This window comes from Panthera leo, chromosome C2 (genome assembly GCF_018350215.1).
Source record: "Panthera leo isolate Ple1 chromosome C2, P.leo_Ple1_pat1.1, whole genome shotgun sequence".
Lineage (NCBI taxonomy): Eukaryota > Metazoa > Chordata > Mammalia > Carnivora > Felidae > Panthera > Panthera leo.
The window spans coordinates 95897716-95911947 of NC_056687.1; the positions used below are offsets into that span (position 1 = coordinate 95897716).

General features: G+C 41.0%; 2 protein-coding genes across 6 annotated transcripts in view; one reads left to right on the plus strand and one right to left on the minus strand.

Annotated features, from left to right (window-relative positions):
* LRRC31 (leucine rich repeat containing 31) overlaps positions 1-11678 on the plus strand; it is a 27224-nt gene extending 15546 nt beyond the window's left edge. The window contains exons 7-9 of the mRNA XM_042955343.1: positions 1814-1981; positions 4667-4834; positions 11035-11678. Of these exons, the coding sequence (XP_042811277.1) occupies positions 1814-1981; positions 4667-4834; positions 11035-11390 (692 nt within the window). The 3' untranslated portion in view covers positions 11391-11678. The remainder of the gene's footprint in view (positions 1-1813; positions 1982-4666; positions 4835-11034) is intronic.
* LRRIQ4 (leucine rich repeats and IQ motif containing 4) overlaps positions 11319-14232 on the minus strand; it is a 21677-nt gene continuing 18763 nt past the window's right edge. For 4 of the 5 annotated variants that reach the window (XM_042955348.1, XM_042955344.1, XM_042955347.1 and 1 more), the window contains one exon: positions 13233-13510. In XM_042955348.1, coding sequence (XP_042811282.1) covers positions 13361-13510 — 150 coding nt within the window. In that variant the 3' untranslated portion in view covers positions 13233-13360. Of the gene's footprint in view, positions 11406-13232; positions 13511-14232 lie in introns of those variants that run through there. The other variant, XM_042955345.1, reaches the window with a different exon arrangement.

Consider the following 14232-nt stretch of genomic DNA (forward strand, 5'->3'; position numbering starts at 1 on the left):
GGGAAGGAAACGAGTTAAAATAGGTTCTTAGGTCTGATGTCTATATTTTAGACCTGTTGAATTACATTTTTTTTATTTTTATTTTTTTAATGTTTATTTATTTTTGAGAGAGAGAGAGAGACAGAGTGTGAGCAGGGGAGGAACAGAGAGAGAGGGAGACACAGAATCCAAAGCAGGCTCCAGGCTCCGAGCTATCAGCACAGAGCCTGACACAGGGCTCAGACTCATGAACTGCAGGATCATGACCTGAGCCAAAGTTGGACGCTTAAGCAGCTGAAACTCCCAGGCATCCTGAGACCTGCTAAATTACATTTTAGACTCTTATGCCTCAATTTGAAAAACAGAAGCGTCCAAGCCTTTCATTAAAGATTTTAAAGTAACAATCTGTTTCTGGGCTCCAAGTGGAGCCTTATGGAATATCACCATCCCCTTTACTTCTGAGTGTCATGCTTGGAGAAGACACTCCTGGGTTATGAACGCACCAGATCCCAAAGAATGAAGTTCCCTCGGTACCACTGAGTAACGTTGTTACTCATCTTGTTACTCAGAGGAAGGGTACCTCCATTGTTATCCCTGGCATAGCACAAGGGATGGATTAGCCTCTCTTACTACATTTGCAGCCACCAACACGGGTGGATGGCCTTGGAAAGCTAATGATTATTTAATGACTGTAGCAAACTGTCTAATTTTGAAAAGATGGAAATGAACATACATCCCGTGTATACCTTATGGTATTAAGTAATTCCCCATTCTTCTTTCTGATCGTTCTAGACAGCTCCAAAGAAATGGAATTACAGATCATTTAGCCAATCATCTAGCTGTATGGAGCACTGTGCCAAGGGCAAAGGCAAATTCACAGTCAGGGAGCTTCAGTCTGGCAGGGACAGGAATAAACCAACTACATGGTGAAGAGCAGAGTGCTGTGGGGGTTGGAAGAGGAAGAAACAGTTACATCTGTTGGGATTGCACGTGCCTGCCTTCTCTCTTCTGCCTTTCTCCCGTCTTCCGTCCCTCCTCCCACAAATGTGTGTGTGCCTCCAGTGTTCTAGACTTTGATGCACACTCTGGGGATGAAGCAGGCCCTACATACAGACCTCACAGAAGCAAAAATAAATAGGGTGGCGTGATAGTGACCAAGGGGTTATGTGACCAAGGTGTCCCTGGAAGGCTCTCAGGGGTGAGCCAGCCCCACAGAGATGCCAGGATGCTGTATCTCCCACACTGGAAAGAGCGAGGCCAAAGGTTTGCAAGCACGAAAAGTAGCAGAAAGATAGTGAAGCAGGAGTAACTCCTGGCACAGCAGGGCCCTCAGGATCCCAAGCCAGTGCTGTCACCAACAGACCTCCATCCTGACTGCTTGCTTTCATTGCCTTCCTCGTACTTATTACTTTATTCTGAGAAAAGAATGATGACACTGAACATTAATTGAGCTGTTAATGTGTGCCAGGCCATGTACCAAGTACTTTAAATATACTCAGTTGTTTTATCTTTCCAATGACCCTGTGAAGTACTGTTATTCTTCTCATTATTGAGATAACTGAGATTCAGGGAAGTTAAGTGACTTCTCTGAAGTCATACAATTCTTTAGCAGCAGAGGCAGCATTAGAACCAGTTTTGTCTCCATAATCTTTGGTCTTAACTTCTAGCCTGAAGAGAGGCTTGGAAGCAGAAAAGCCCAAGCTGTACATTGGGAAGTGTGGCTGGTGTGCGTGTGTGCAGGGGTGTGTCAAGGAGGGAGATTGCGGGACCCAAACACCCAGAGGACTCTTTGTGAGATGGTGCCTAAAACACGTCACTGCTGACATTTTAACAGCCCAGGTAATCCCTTTACTCTCGAGTCTTCAAGAGTTGGATTTATCTGCCAACAAAAAGATGGGCGGCTCTTCTGAAAACCTACTCAGCCGGCTCCGATTTTTACCAGCCCTGAAGTCCTTACTCATCAACAACTGTGCTTTGCAAAGTGAGACGTTTACTGCCCTCGGTAAGAGAATTCCCCAGATCCCTACAAGCATGTACAGTAACACATGAGAACACATATTCCATACATCGGAATTTCATGCCAAGGCTCGGCCATAGGCAAACTTGTGAAGTACTAATTTGTCTTCTCTTCAGGAAATATGCTTCCCTAAAAGTGGCCTTCTGAAGGCCGCATGAATGATTCTGGCATTTGCAAATCTAACATTTAAAATGTAGACCGTACATGGGGCACCTGGGTGGCTCAGTGGTTAAGCATCCGACTTCGGCTCAGCTCATGATCTCATGGTCCGTGAGTTCAAGCCCCACATTGGGCTCTGTGCTGTCAGTTCAGAGCCTGGAGCCTGCTTTGGATTCTGTCTGCCGCTCTCTGTCCTCCCACCCCATTCATGCTCTGTCTCTCAAAAAAAAAAAAAAAAAAAAAAAAAAACCCAAATAAATGTTAAAAAAAAAAATTAAAATCTAGACTGTACGCAGCCAACTCTGGAGGTCCATATCCATGGTAACTTGTCATTTCACTGAGGTGACAATATAAACTGGATTGCTGGGAGTCTTATGGGAAAAGCGAGGCAGTTGCCAGTGTGTGAGCCTAGCTGACTGCCCAACATCTACTTCCCAGCATGATTTGTTGTCTTCTCTAGGAATCCAGGCCTGCTGGAAGGTCATGGATACAGCCCAGCCTAGATCAAGGGTCTAGAGAATCTGGAATTTCTGCCTTTTTGAGGGGCAAGACCATCACCTTCAAGCAGAGGGAGATATTCTGAGGCAGAGGCACTTTGTGTCATTTTACTGAATTTGCCACCCAACAAAACACATTGCACACACATTGCTCTGTGCTGACAGAGCAGAGGCTGCTTGGAATTCTCTCTCCCTCTCTCTCTGCCCCTCCCTGGCTCACACTCTTTCATGCATGCTCTCAAAAATAAATAAAAATAAACTTGAAAAAAAAAGTAAATTGGATCTTACTACTACCCAGTTTAAACAGACTCAATGGCTGCCTGCATCACCTCTGGTAAAATCCACATTCCTTCATGGGGTCTAAAAGGCGCAGGTGATCTCGGCCACTCTCCCCCTTGCTCCCTGAACCAGCTTCTTTTGGTTCCTTCCTGTCCCTGGGCTCGCCTTTGTCTTCAGGCCTTTCTGTTTTCTGGATGGAATGCCCCCACACCCTATTCTTTCTTGGGGAGCCCTGACTTCAGGTCTCAGCATGAATGCTCCCTGTTAATACAGCATCTCTGATCTAAATTAGGAGCCCCGTATCTTTTTTATAGCTTTTATCAGAATTTGCAGTTATGTATTTGTTTTTCTCAATGTGCATATTTCCCCCAGTTTATAACCTCCTTGAAGGCAGAGATGACACTTCTTCTTCACTGTATATACCCTAACCACATTTTAGGTATTTCTGACATTAGCTAAGCAAGTAAAACAAAGTAACTTCTCAAAGGGGTCTGTAATTCCCCAGATGGTTAGGTAAACACACGCACGCACATACATGATGCATGCCATTGCTCAGACTAATGTTCAGTTAGGAAAGTGCCACAAAAAATAAATTTAGGGGCAACATGATGTCCCCAACGTGTTTTTTTTTTTTAATTTTTTTTAATGTTTATTTTTTGAGAGAGAGCACATGTGTGCAGGAATGGGGCAGAGAGGGAGGGAGATAGAGGATCCAAAGCAGTTTCTGAGCTGACACCAGAGAGCCTGACGTGGGCTATTCAAACCCACGAACCTTGAGATCATGACCTGAGCCCGACCTCAGATGCTTAACCAACTGTGCCACCCAGGTGCCCCCATGATGTTTTATAAATAATACTTTCTATTTGGAAAAAGTTGGATATTTTTTAAAGAAAATTTTATTTTTAATTTTGTGTCTTCTGCCATCAGAGGATAATAACTCCTTTCAATTATTGCTGCATAATGAATCATAATCAAGCAGATATTACACTGAATGATATCAGTTTGCATTAAGAAGTAAACACATATTTCTCCACCTTAATTTTAGAAGAAAAAGCTCCATTTCTCATTGATAGGTCCCTGTACCATGTAGGTGATAGGGATTTTCTTTTTAGATATTATAAAAGGATATATATTTGCCCCTTGGACACCTGTTATTCTTTAGAAAGAAGATTGGAATTAAAGCATAATTAACTATATCTTGGCAATAAGTTGTTTGGGTTAATTGCAATATTAGGGGCAACTGAGAATCGAGCAGAACCTCTTTTAATCTTCTTTAAAAATCTCTCCAAAATACACTAGTTCCCTTCCTTGTCTCTGTCACTGAAGGTAGGTAGACACAAACATATTCTGGTGTTTCAGAGTCTTGAGGAGACTTGGCCCCCTGTCTGAACCTTAGCGGTAACTGTACAAGGGAATACGTAAAACCAGAACACGTACTGGAAATCCTGACCAGCTGTCCAAATCCTTTGCCTCTTTCTCCCTCCTGGATGTCAACTGAAGGAGGAAAATCCCAGTCAATAGTGAATTCCATTTTGCCGAGTTTTACTTTTCCAAAGTTTCCAGCATTTCTCTCAAATAAAAATAGACAACCGAAGCTGTGGTCGTGAATTTCGGGAAAAAGACAACAGTCTCCACAACTGTCTTAACTTTAGTTCTATTAATATGTTGCCCCAGGTTGCTCAGTTTCAAAGAGGGAAGCCTAAATGCTTGCTCTTCTTACTATTCTCAATTTTAGCTGAAGCCTCTGCTCACCTCCCTGCTCTGGAAGTTTTCGACCTTTCTTGGAACAAATGTATTGGTGGCAACCTGAAGCTGCTTCTGGAAACACTGAAGTTCTCAGAGTCCCTTCAAGTGCTGAGACTGAGCAGCTGTTCCCTGGTGACAGAGGACGTGGCTGTCCTGGGTTCGTATCTACTGGTCCCAAAGCAGTGCTGGCACAGGGAGCCCAGTGCACCTGTCCTGCAGGAGGAAGGAAAGGAGGGAGGGCAGCCAGACCTGTGGCTGAGCCCCCTGCAAAGCTTCCCTTCTCTCTGACACCTGCTTAGAAGAGATCTGGTGAAAATGAATAAGGGCAATTCAAAGGCCAGGAAGAGAGTGGCGGGCTTTTCACAAAGGAGATGGGCATAGATGTGGTAATGGGTCATTCCAGCTTCTGCTCCTTGCTTTCCCCATAGCAGGAGAGTTGTGGCGTTCTCTCGCCAGCTTGGTGTTACGCAAATTTCAGTTACCTATGGTCTGCCTTCACAAAGTTTGCCCTGTCCACGTTGTACCTGCACTGTTACTTAATTTTTTCTTCATATTAACTCTTTAACTTAAATGCTTTTATTTAAACAAGAAACAGGGGTGCCTGGGTGGTTCAGTAGGTTAAGATCAGACTCTTGATCTCAGTTCAGGTCATTATATCATGGTTTGTGGGATTGTGCCCCTTGTTGAGTTCTGCACTTACAGCGTGGAGCCTGCTTTCGATTCTCTCTCCCTCTCTCTGCCCCTCCGTGCCTCAAAAACAAAACAAAAACAGGAAACTGATCATCTCTATAGCTGAAATACAGGCATCACTTCTCATATATAGACATTGTTAGACTGTTGCCATATGAAAGCTTTGAATAGAGGTTCATTCTTGGTTAGAAAAAGGGGAAGAGAGAGCTTTAGAGGCATATTAGCATCAATCTGACGCTTTCTCCATGTCAATTTAGAAAGATGGAATGAGAATTGAATAAGGAATAGCTTGTACACTGTGGGATTCAGAGTCTATAATACCATTCTCACATATCCCCTAAAATCGCCTCTATACGTCCACTTCCCATTGGAAAACAATGAATTGGAGACTACACCTGTGTCTCTCATCTACTCTTGTCCCCACACCTCTATCGCTGTGTAACCACCAGCTGCCAGATCTCTGAAGCAATGAGCACCCCTCCAAACACATTTTAGTTAATAACAAGTATTAATGTGTGTGGTTAGCCATTGCCACTTTTCTATTGCTTTGATTATTTTAACAAACATCCTTTAAGAATTTCTTAATCACTTGTACCTTATTTTTTTCCTTTATAAATAACAGCACTTTCCCAGAGTAAACTACGTAAGTATTTCCACAACCTATGATCCGATTACCCAGATTTTAAAAATATATAATAAATATAAAATTGTGAAATAATCATAATTAGGATACTCACATGATTGGCAAATTCAAACAGTACAGGAAAGTGAAAACAATGTCTGGGATTTGCTTTAAACTATAATAATACGATCATCTCAAAAACCATAGATTCATCTCAGTATATAGAGAAAAAGCACTTGACAAGACTCAACATCTATGCATGATAAAAACCCTCAACAAAGTGGGACTGGAGGGAACACACCTCAACATAATAAAAGCCATATATGCCAAACCTACAGCTAACATCATATTTTCCCCTCAACGGGGAAAAACTGAGAGCTTTCCCCTAAGGTCAGGCACAAGGCAAGGATGTTCACTCTTGCCACTCTTATTCCACATAGTACTGGAAGCCCTAGCCACAGCAGTCAGACAAAAAAAGAACCAAGAGGCATCCAAATTGGTAAGGAAGAAGTAAAACTTTCACTATTTGCAGATGACATAATGATATATCTAGAAAACCCTAAAGTTCCACCAAAAACTATTAGAACTGATAAATGAATTTGGTAAAGTTGCAGGATTCAAAGTCAATATACAGAATTCTGTTCCATTTCTATACACTAATAATGAAGCAGCAGAAAGATAAATTTAAGAAAATAATCGCATTTACAATTGCAGCAAAAATAATAAAATAATAAAATACCTAGGAAAAAACGAAGGAGGTAAAAGACCTATATTCTGAGAACTATGGAACACTGATAGAAGAAATTGGAGATGACACAAACAAATGGAAAGATATTCCACAGTCATGGGCTGGGAGAACAAATATTATTAAAATGTCCACAGCTACCCAAAGCGATCTACAGATTTAATACAATCCCTATCAAAATACCAACAGCATTTTTTACAGAACTAGAACAAATAATCCTAAAATGTGTATGGAAACCCAAAAGACCTTGAATAGTCAAAGCAATCTAGAAAAAGAACAAAATTGGAGGTATCTCAATCCTAGATTTCAAGATATACTACAAAGTTGTAGTAATGTCAACAGTATGGTACTGGCACAAACATAGACACATAGATCAATAGAACAGAACAAGACCCAAGAAATAAATCTATGCTTATGTGATCAAGTAATCTATGGCAAAGGAGGCAAGAATATACAATATTGGGCAGAGACAGTTTCTTCAATACATGGTATTGGGATAACTGGACACCTACATGCAAAAGAATGAAACTGAGCCACTTTCTTACACCATACACAAAAACTCAAAATAGATTAGAGACCTAAATGTGAGACCTAAAACCATAAAACTCTTGGAAGAAAACACAGGCAGTGATCTGGACATTGGCCTTAGCAACATTGGCCTAGATATAACTCCTCAGGCAAGAAAAACAAAAGCAAAATTAAACTATTGGGACTACACCAAAAAAAAAAAAAAAAAAAGCTTTTGCACAATGAAGGAAACCACCAAAAGCATGAAAAGGCAACTTGCTGAATGGGAGAAGATATTTGCAAATGATATATTCAATAAGGCATTAATATCCACAATGTATAAAGAATTTGTACAATTCAACACCAAAAAATCCGAAATAATCCAATTAAAAAATGGGCAGAAGAACTGAAGAGAGGTTTTCCCAAAGAAGACATACAGATGGCCAACAGACACATGAAAAGATGCTCACTATCATTGGTCAATGGGGGGATGCAAATCAAAACCACAACGAGGGAGCGCCTGGCTGGCTCAGTCAGCGGAGCATGGTGACACTTGATCTCAGGGTTGTATGTTTGAGCCCACATTGGGTGTAGACGTTGCTTTAAAAAAATCTTAAAACACAACACAATGAAGAGTCACCTAACACCTGTCAGAATGGTTAAAATCAAAAAGTCAACAAGCGCTGGAGAGGATATGGAGAAAAAGGAACCCTCATGCACTGTTCATGGCAATGTAAATTGGTGCAGCTACTGTGGAAAAGTGTATGGAGGTTCCTCAAAAAATTAAAAATAGAAATATCATGATCCAGTAATCCTACTACTGGGTACTTACCCAAAGAAAACATAAACACTAATTTGAAAAGATAGATGCACCCCTGTGTTTATTGCAGCATTATTTACAATAGCCAAGATATGGAAGCAACCTAAGTGTCCACAGATAGATGAATGGATAACGAAGAGTGATATGTATGTATACATATAATATTTCTGAGCCATAAAAAAAGAACGAGATCTTGTTTTAAAAGATACACACAAACCTACACTTCCCTCTTTTTTTCTTAATTAAGTAAGCTCTACACCTAACATGGGGCTTGAACCCATGACCCAAAGGTTGAGTCACATGCGGTACAGACTAAGCCAGCCAGGTGCCCCAAGAATGAGATCTTGCTATTTGTGACAACATAGTTGGACCTAGAGGGTGTAATGCTAAGTGAAATAAGTAAAGAAAGACAAATACTATAGGATTGCACTTATGTGTGGAATCTAAAATGCAAAACAAAAAAAACCTCTTTTATTTAGTTATTTATTTTATTTTATTATTTTTTTTTTTTTTACGTTTTATTTATTTTTGAGACAGGGAGAGACAGAGCATGAACAGGGGAGGGTCAGAGAGAGGGAGACACAGAATCTGAAACAGGCTCCAGGCTCTGAGCTGTCAGCACAGAGCCCGATGCGGGGCTCGAACTCACGGACCGCGAGATCATGACCTGAGCCGAAGTCAGCCGCTTAACTGACTGAGCCACCCAGGTGCCCCAAAAAAGTCTTTTTTAAAAAAATGTTTATTTTTGACAGAGAAACAGAGCATGAGTGGGGGAGGGGCAGAGAGAGGGAGACACAGAATCCGAAGTAGGCTCCAGGCTCTGAGCTGTCAGCACAGAGCCTGATGCGGGGCTCGAACTCACACACCGTGAGACCATGAACTGAGCTGAAGTTGGACTTTCAACCAACTGAGCCACCCAGGCGCCCCACAAAAAAATGGACTCTTAAATACAGAGGACAAACTTGTAGTTACCAGAGAGGAGGTAGGTGGGGGATGGGTGAAAAAGGGAATTCAGAGGTACAAAATAAGTAAGTCCTGGAGATGAAAAGTACAGCACAGGGAATACAGTCAATAACATTCTAGGATAAATAAAAATAGAATATAGTCATATCTTGGAGATATTGTGGGTTCAGTTTCAGACTACCACAATAAAGAAAAAAAAGCGAGTCCACTCAATTTTCTGGTTTCCCAGTACACTATACTATAGTCTATTAAGTGTGCAATATGTTATGTCTAAAAAAAAGAACATATTTGCCTTAGTTTAAAAACATTGCTGAAAAGTGCTAACCATCATCTGAGCTTTCAGCAAGTCATAATCACTGATCACATAACAAATAAGGAAAAAGTTTGACATATTCTGAGAATTACCAAAATGTGACATAGAGACACAAAGTGAGTAAATGCTGTTGGAAAAAATGGTGCTTGGTGCAGAGTTGCCACAAACTGCCAATTTGTTATTTAAAATAAAAAAAGCACTGTCTGCAAATCACAGTAAAGTGAAGTGGAATAAAACGACATATGCCTCTACTGAAAGAAAGAAAGAAAGAAAGAAAGAAAGAAAGAAAGAAAGAAAGAAAGAAAGAAAGAAAAAAGAAGATGGGAAGTGGGTGAAACAAGACTGATGTAATGAAGCCGAATGATGGGGACACAGGAGTTCATGCTCCTATGTTTTGTACCTTTGAAAATCTCCACAATAGAAAAATACTTCAATAGGAAAAGCATGCACATTGTCTTTAACACTTAGGTCTTGAGAATATGGTGAGTCATGTTGTAGAGCAAGGAAGAGATACACATGAACATGGACACCTAGGAATGGAGGGCAGCTGTTGAGTGCCTGGAATGCTAAGCTCCAAATAAATGCACAGTGGAACCAAACTGTGGGAAAGATTAAAGTGATGGGGATGAAGCATCCTGTTTGTTCTGGAAGCCAGGACACGCGAAGAATGACTGAAAGACCTGGGCACGTTTAGTCCTAAAGGGGGAGAAGTTGACGGGACCAGACTCTGGTCCAACACAGCAGGGCTGGTGTGAGGGAGGAGCTGAGGTGTCCAGCAGGCTGTGGGGGCAATCGGTGAAAGTCACTGGAAGGCAGAAAGGGACCCGGAGGAAGGGCTTTCTCCTGCTTGGAACTCTCTCACTGTTGGGGCAACCTGAGGGGATGCTTCAGGCAGGAGCAGGCTGGTGTCCAGTAGAGGAGCCGTGAAAGAGAGAGTCCTCTCTGATCATTGATCTGGAGGTTGGATGAGGAGACCTCCAAAGCCCCTGCCCACTCGAGATTCTGTGCTACTCATCTGATCTCTGTAATCCATCCCTGCTTTCAGCTGGCAAGGGAAGCACACACTGTTTGCTTTGGGTAGCTCTCCTGTCTCCCCTTACAGGTGTTATCACCTTTTCATTGCTTCATCACTATTATTTATTAAGTGCCATTTTAGGTAGTACTGTGATATGTGCTCTTCAAAGGGAAAATTGCTCTGTGTATTAGAGGTCCCTAAGGTGAATTAGAAACTACCCAGGTGTCTTTTGAGCTTGGAAAGTGCTCAGTTAAATATTTGCTGAATGAAGAATGACTGAATGAGCAGTGAACAATTAAACAGTATTAAACAGCAAGAAGACTATTTACAAATAAATGGTCCTCATTAAAGCCAATGAGCCATCACTCCCATATTTAATTAGAGTCTCAGGAAGAGCTGGGACTCTAGTTGAGCCAAGAGCAGGAACTTGACAAAAAAGATATTCTTTGGGTTGGGATTTGGAAAGAAGAAAGGAACAATTTTCAAGCTGTATTGGGATACACAGAGGATAGCTTTGGTAAGTTCAGATGCCCTGATTAAAGCTGGTAGCTAATAACAAATCATTAAGAATTGCCAATCTTGTCATTACCAACCTTGGGGCTACTGTGTTACTGGAAGTGGCAAACAGCCACAGTAGAAAGTATTCTTGTATTTTAGCACTTAGTGTGATCTCATTTTTCAGCATCACTAATACAGACGGGTCATCTAGCCAAGCTGCAGAAGCTTATCCTGAGCTATAACGACAGCATCTGTGACACAGGATGGGCTATCTTCTGCCAAAACATGTGGTTCCTCAAAGAGTTAACGGAGCTGGATATCAGCCTTCGGCCATCAACTTCCCGGGACTGCGGACAATGGTTTAGACATTTGTTATGTGCTGTCACCACACTTCCCAAGATCACGGAGATAGGGATGAAAAGGTGGATCCTCCCTGCTACACAGGAGGAAGAACTCGAACGTTTTCACCAAGATCACAGATGCGGCATTCACTTTGACCTTGGTGAATTTCAGGAAGCTGATTTCCCACGGCTTAACTAAGCTATAAACCATTATCTGGAGGAGGAAAAGAACATGAATGAATCCCAGTGTAATCAAAGGAGCATCAACTTCTGGGCTGTTTAGTGGGATTCATGTTACAAAAGCTTTGTAAATATGTATATGGTAATCTAATATGAGCATGTCTTTATTCTCAAATGACAAGGATGACATTTTCCCCTGGAGTTTCATTTATTTTGGAAATCTAATTCACTTACTATTTAGAAGGCCTGCCAAAGATGTTTAGATTCTGGTAACACATTTCCTTTTTTCTTGCCCTGGAATTTTCTCCCTCTTGTTTTCCTACATGATAAATGTTCTAAATATAAGGGTGTGTAAGTACATGTGTGAATGTGTGTATGAGTGTGAGTGTGAAATCTAATGTGAAAAGCACTAGCTATGTAATAGTTTTATGTTATCATTATTATTATATGTATCTTAATGTAAACTACTTGCATTTTTATCAGGAAGTGTGCCCTTCCATGGCTTATTATTTTATGTCCTGGTGCTTTTTTATCTCAGATATAAACCGTGAATGCTAATAATGGTCACTGACATAAATCTTAGTAAAAAGGTGGTCAAAAAATCAAAACCCAGTATCAAAAACACATCTTGTTAAAATTTTTATTGTTGAAAGAAACTAACATACTAGCTCTGGGCATTTTTTTGGCATGGTTTTTGCTACATAAAACCTACTTAAAGTTTTTGTCTTGCTCTAAGTGATTTTTAAAATACTGGGGTATGTTTTGCAGGAGCATGGAACTCACTGCATGGCAGAAGTGTGTGTTTGCTCACACATTTCTATTCTCATACACTCTAATCATGTTTTGCTTTCTTGTTGCTACACTAATAATTTGTGTTGCAATTATTGCTTGAAAGACATGTGGAATTTGAAATCAATATTACTCCAAAAGAAAGCCATCAGGATAAGAAGCTTTTGGGTGATGTAAATGGGGATGTTTTAGGTAATTGTGGTATTCATTCTCTGGGCATCCCCATGGATTCCATGGGCACTTGTGCTCCTGTGTTTATGTGAACACATGTAAAACCTATGAATTAGGCAAAAACTGGAAACACCAATATCCTTCAGTGGGTGAATACTTAAACAAACTATTGTACTAGGTGATACTACTCAGCAATAAATTGATACATCAACAATGCAGATGGACTTCCAGTTCCACTGAATGAAAAAGCCAGTCCCCAAAGGTTATATAGTCTGTGATTCCAATTATAGGACATTCTTGAAATAACAAAATTACAGAGATGGAGAAAAGGCTAGGGATCAGAAGAGGGGTAGGTCATAGGTGTGACAAAGGAATAGCACAAAGGAGACTTGTGCCACACAAGTCTGCATGACAAAACCGTGTTGAACTACACACTCACACAGAAGCACACATACTACCAAAGGAATCTGAATAAGCTCAGTTGATGGCACCAATATAAATTTTCTGGTTTCGTTATTAGAGTTATGTGAGATGTCAACACTGAGGGAGGGCAAAGGGGCATGGACCTCCCTGTCCATTTTTTCAGAACTTCCTATGAGTCTCTATTTCAGAATTAAAAGTTGTAGGGGTGCCTGGCTGGCTCAGTAGGAAGAGCATAGAACTCTTGATCTTGGGATCATGAGTTCAAGCCCCATGTTGAGTGTAGATATTACTTAAATAAATAAACAAAAAAAAGTTGTAGAGAAGGTAGTACAATGAACCTCCATTTGCCTATCTCATGTGTCTATACTTACTGACTTATGGCCGATCTTGTTTCGTTTGGATCCCCCACACTTACCTCTCCCTGATATTATGCCACAGTTCCCAGGCATCATATCATTTCATCCATAAATATTTCAATAAAGTGAGAATCTTTATTTTTACACATAACCATAATTCTATGAATAATTTTAGTGTGCTAGGTATCTGATTCCTAGATGTTTTGCCTTCGTAATCCATCGGGGTTCATTACCTCAATTCATTATAGAATTATTTCTTATTTTTCTTCACAGCTTTTCCTTTTGCATTTTTCCCCCCTTTCTTATCTTTTGGAGAAGTCTTTCCTTTCTTTTGCAATTTTAGTTCTTCAAATCTCCCCAATCCTTTCCGGACCATTATTCCGCGCCACCATGCCTGAATCTGAAAACAAGATAAACCCAAACAGCATCAGCTGGTATCACTCTGGACTGCGAATGGTGATCTCTTTGTTCTGGATATGTAGTTCTAAAGATGTGGAGAATGGAATGTCATTAGAACTCCACCTTATTTTCTCTCTCTCAATTGGCCAGTCATCTTGGCAAATGTAAAAAAATAAGAGAGGCAAGAAAAGAAAGAAAAGAAAAATTCAGTGCTTTTATGTCCCGGGCACTGTTTTAGACATTTAGGAAACAGCAGTTAAAAGCGAATGTCACTGGGGCACCTGAGTGGCTCAGTTGGTTAAGCGTCTGACTTCAGCTCAGGTCATGATCTCACAGTTCATGGGTTGGAGCCCCGCATCAAGCTTCTCACTGGGTGGAGCCTGCCAGGAATTCTTTCTCTCCCTCTCTCTCTGCCTCTCCCCTGCTCATTCTCTCTCTCTCTCTCTCTCTCTCTCTGGCTTTCTCTCTCTCAATAAATAAATAAAAACTTAAAGAAAAAGCTAATGTCACTGATCTCACATTGCAGGAAGGAGAGGATACAGGATAGATGGTAATAAGTGCCATGGAGACAACAGAGCACAGTAAGGGGAAATCAGGAGGGCTTATACCTGTCTTCCCTCCGTTACTGGATTGCTGTGCTTCTACCTACAGCCAGCCCTCACTCGTTCTGAGATCCTGTGCCCTCCCACCTACTCAGAAAGATCCCACCTCTGAACCTTCCAG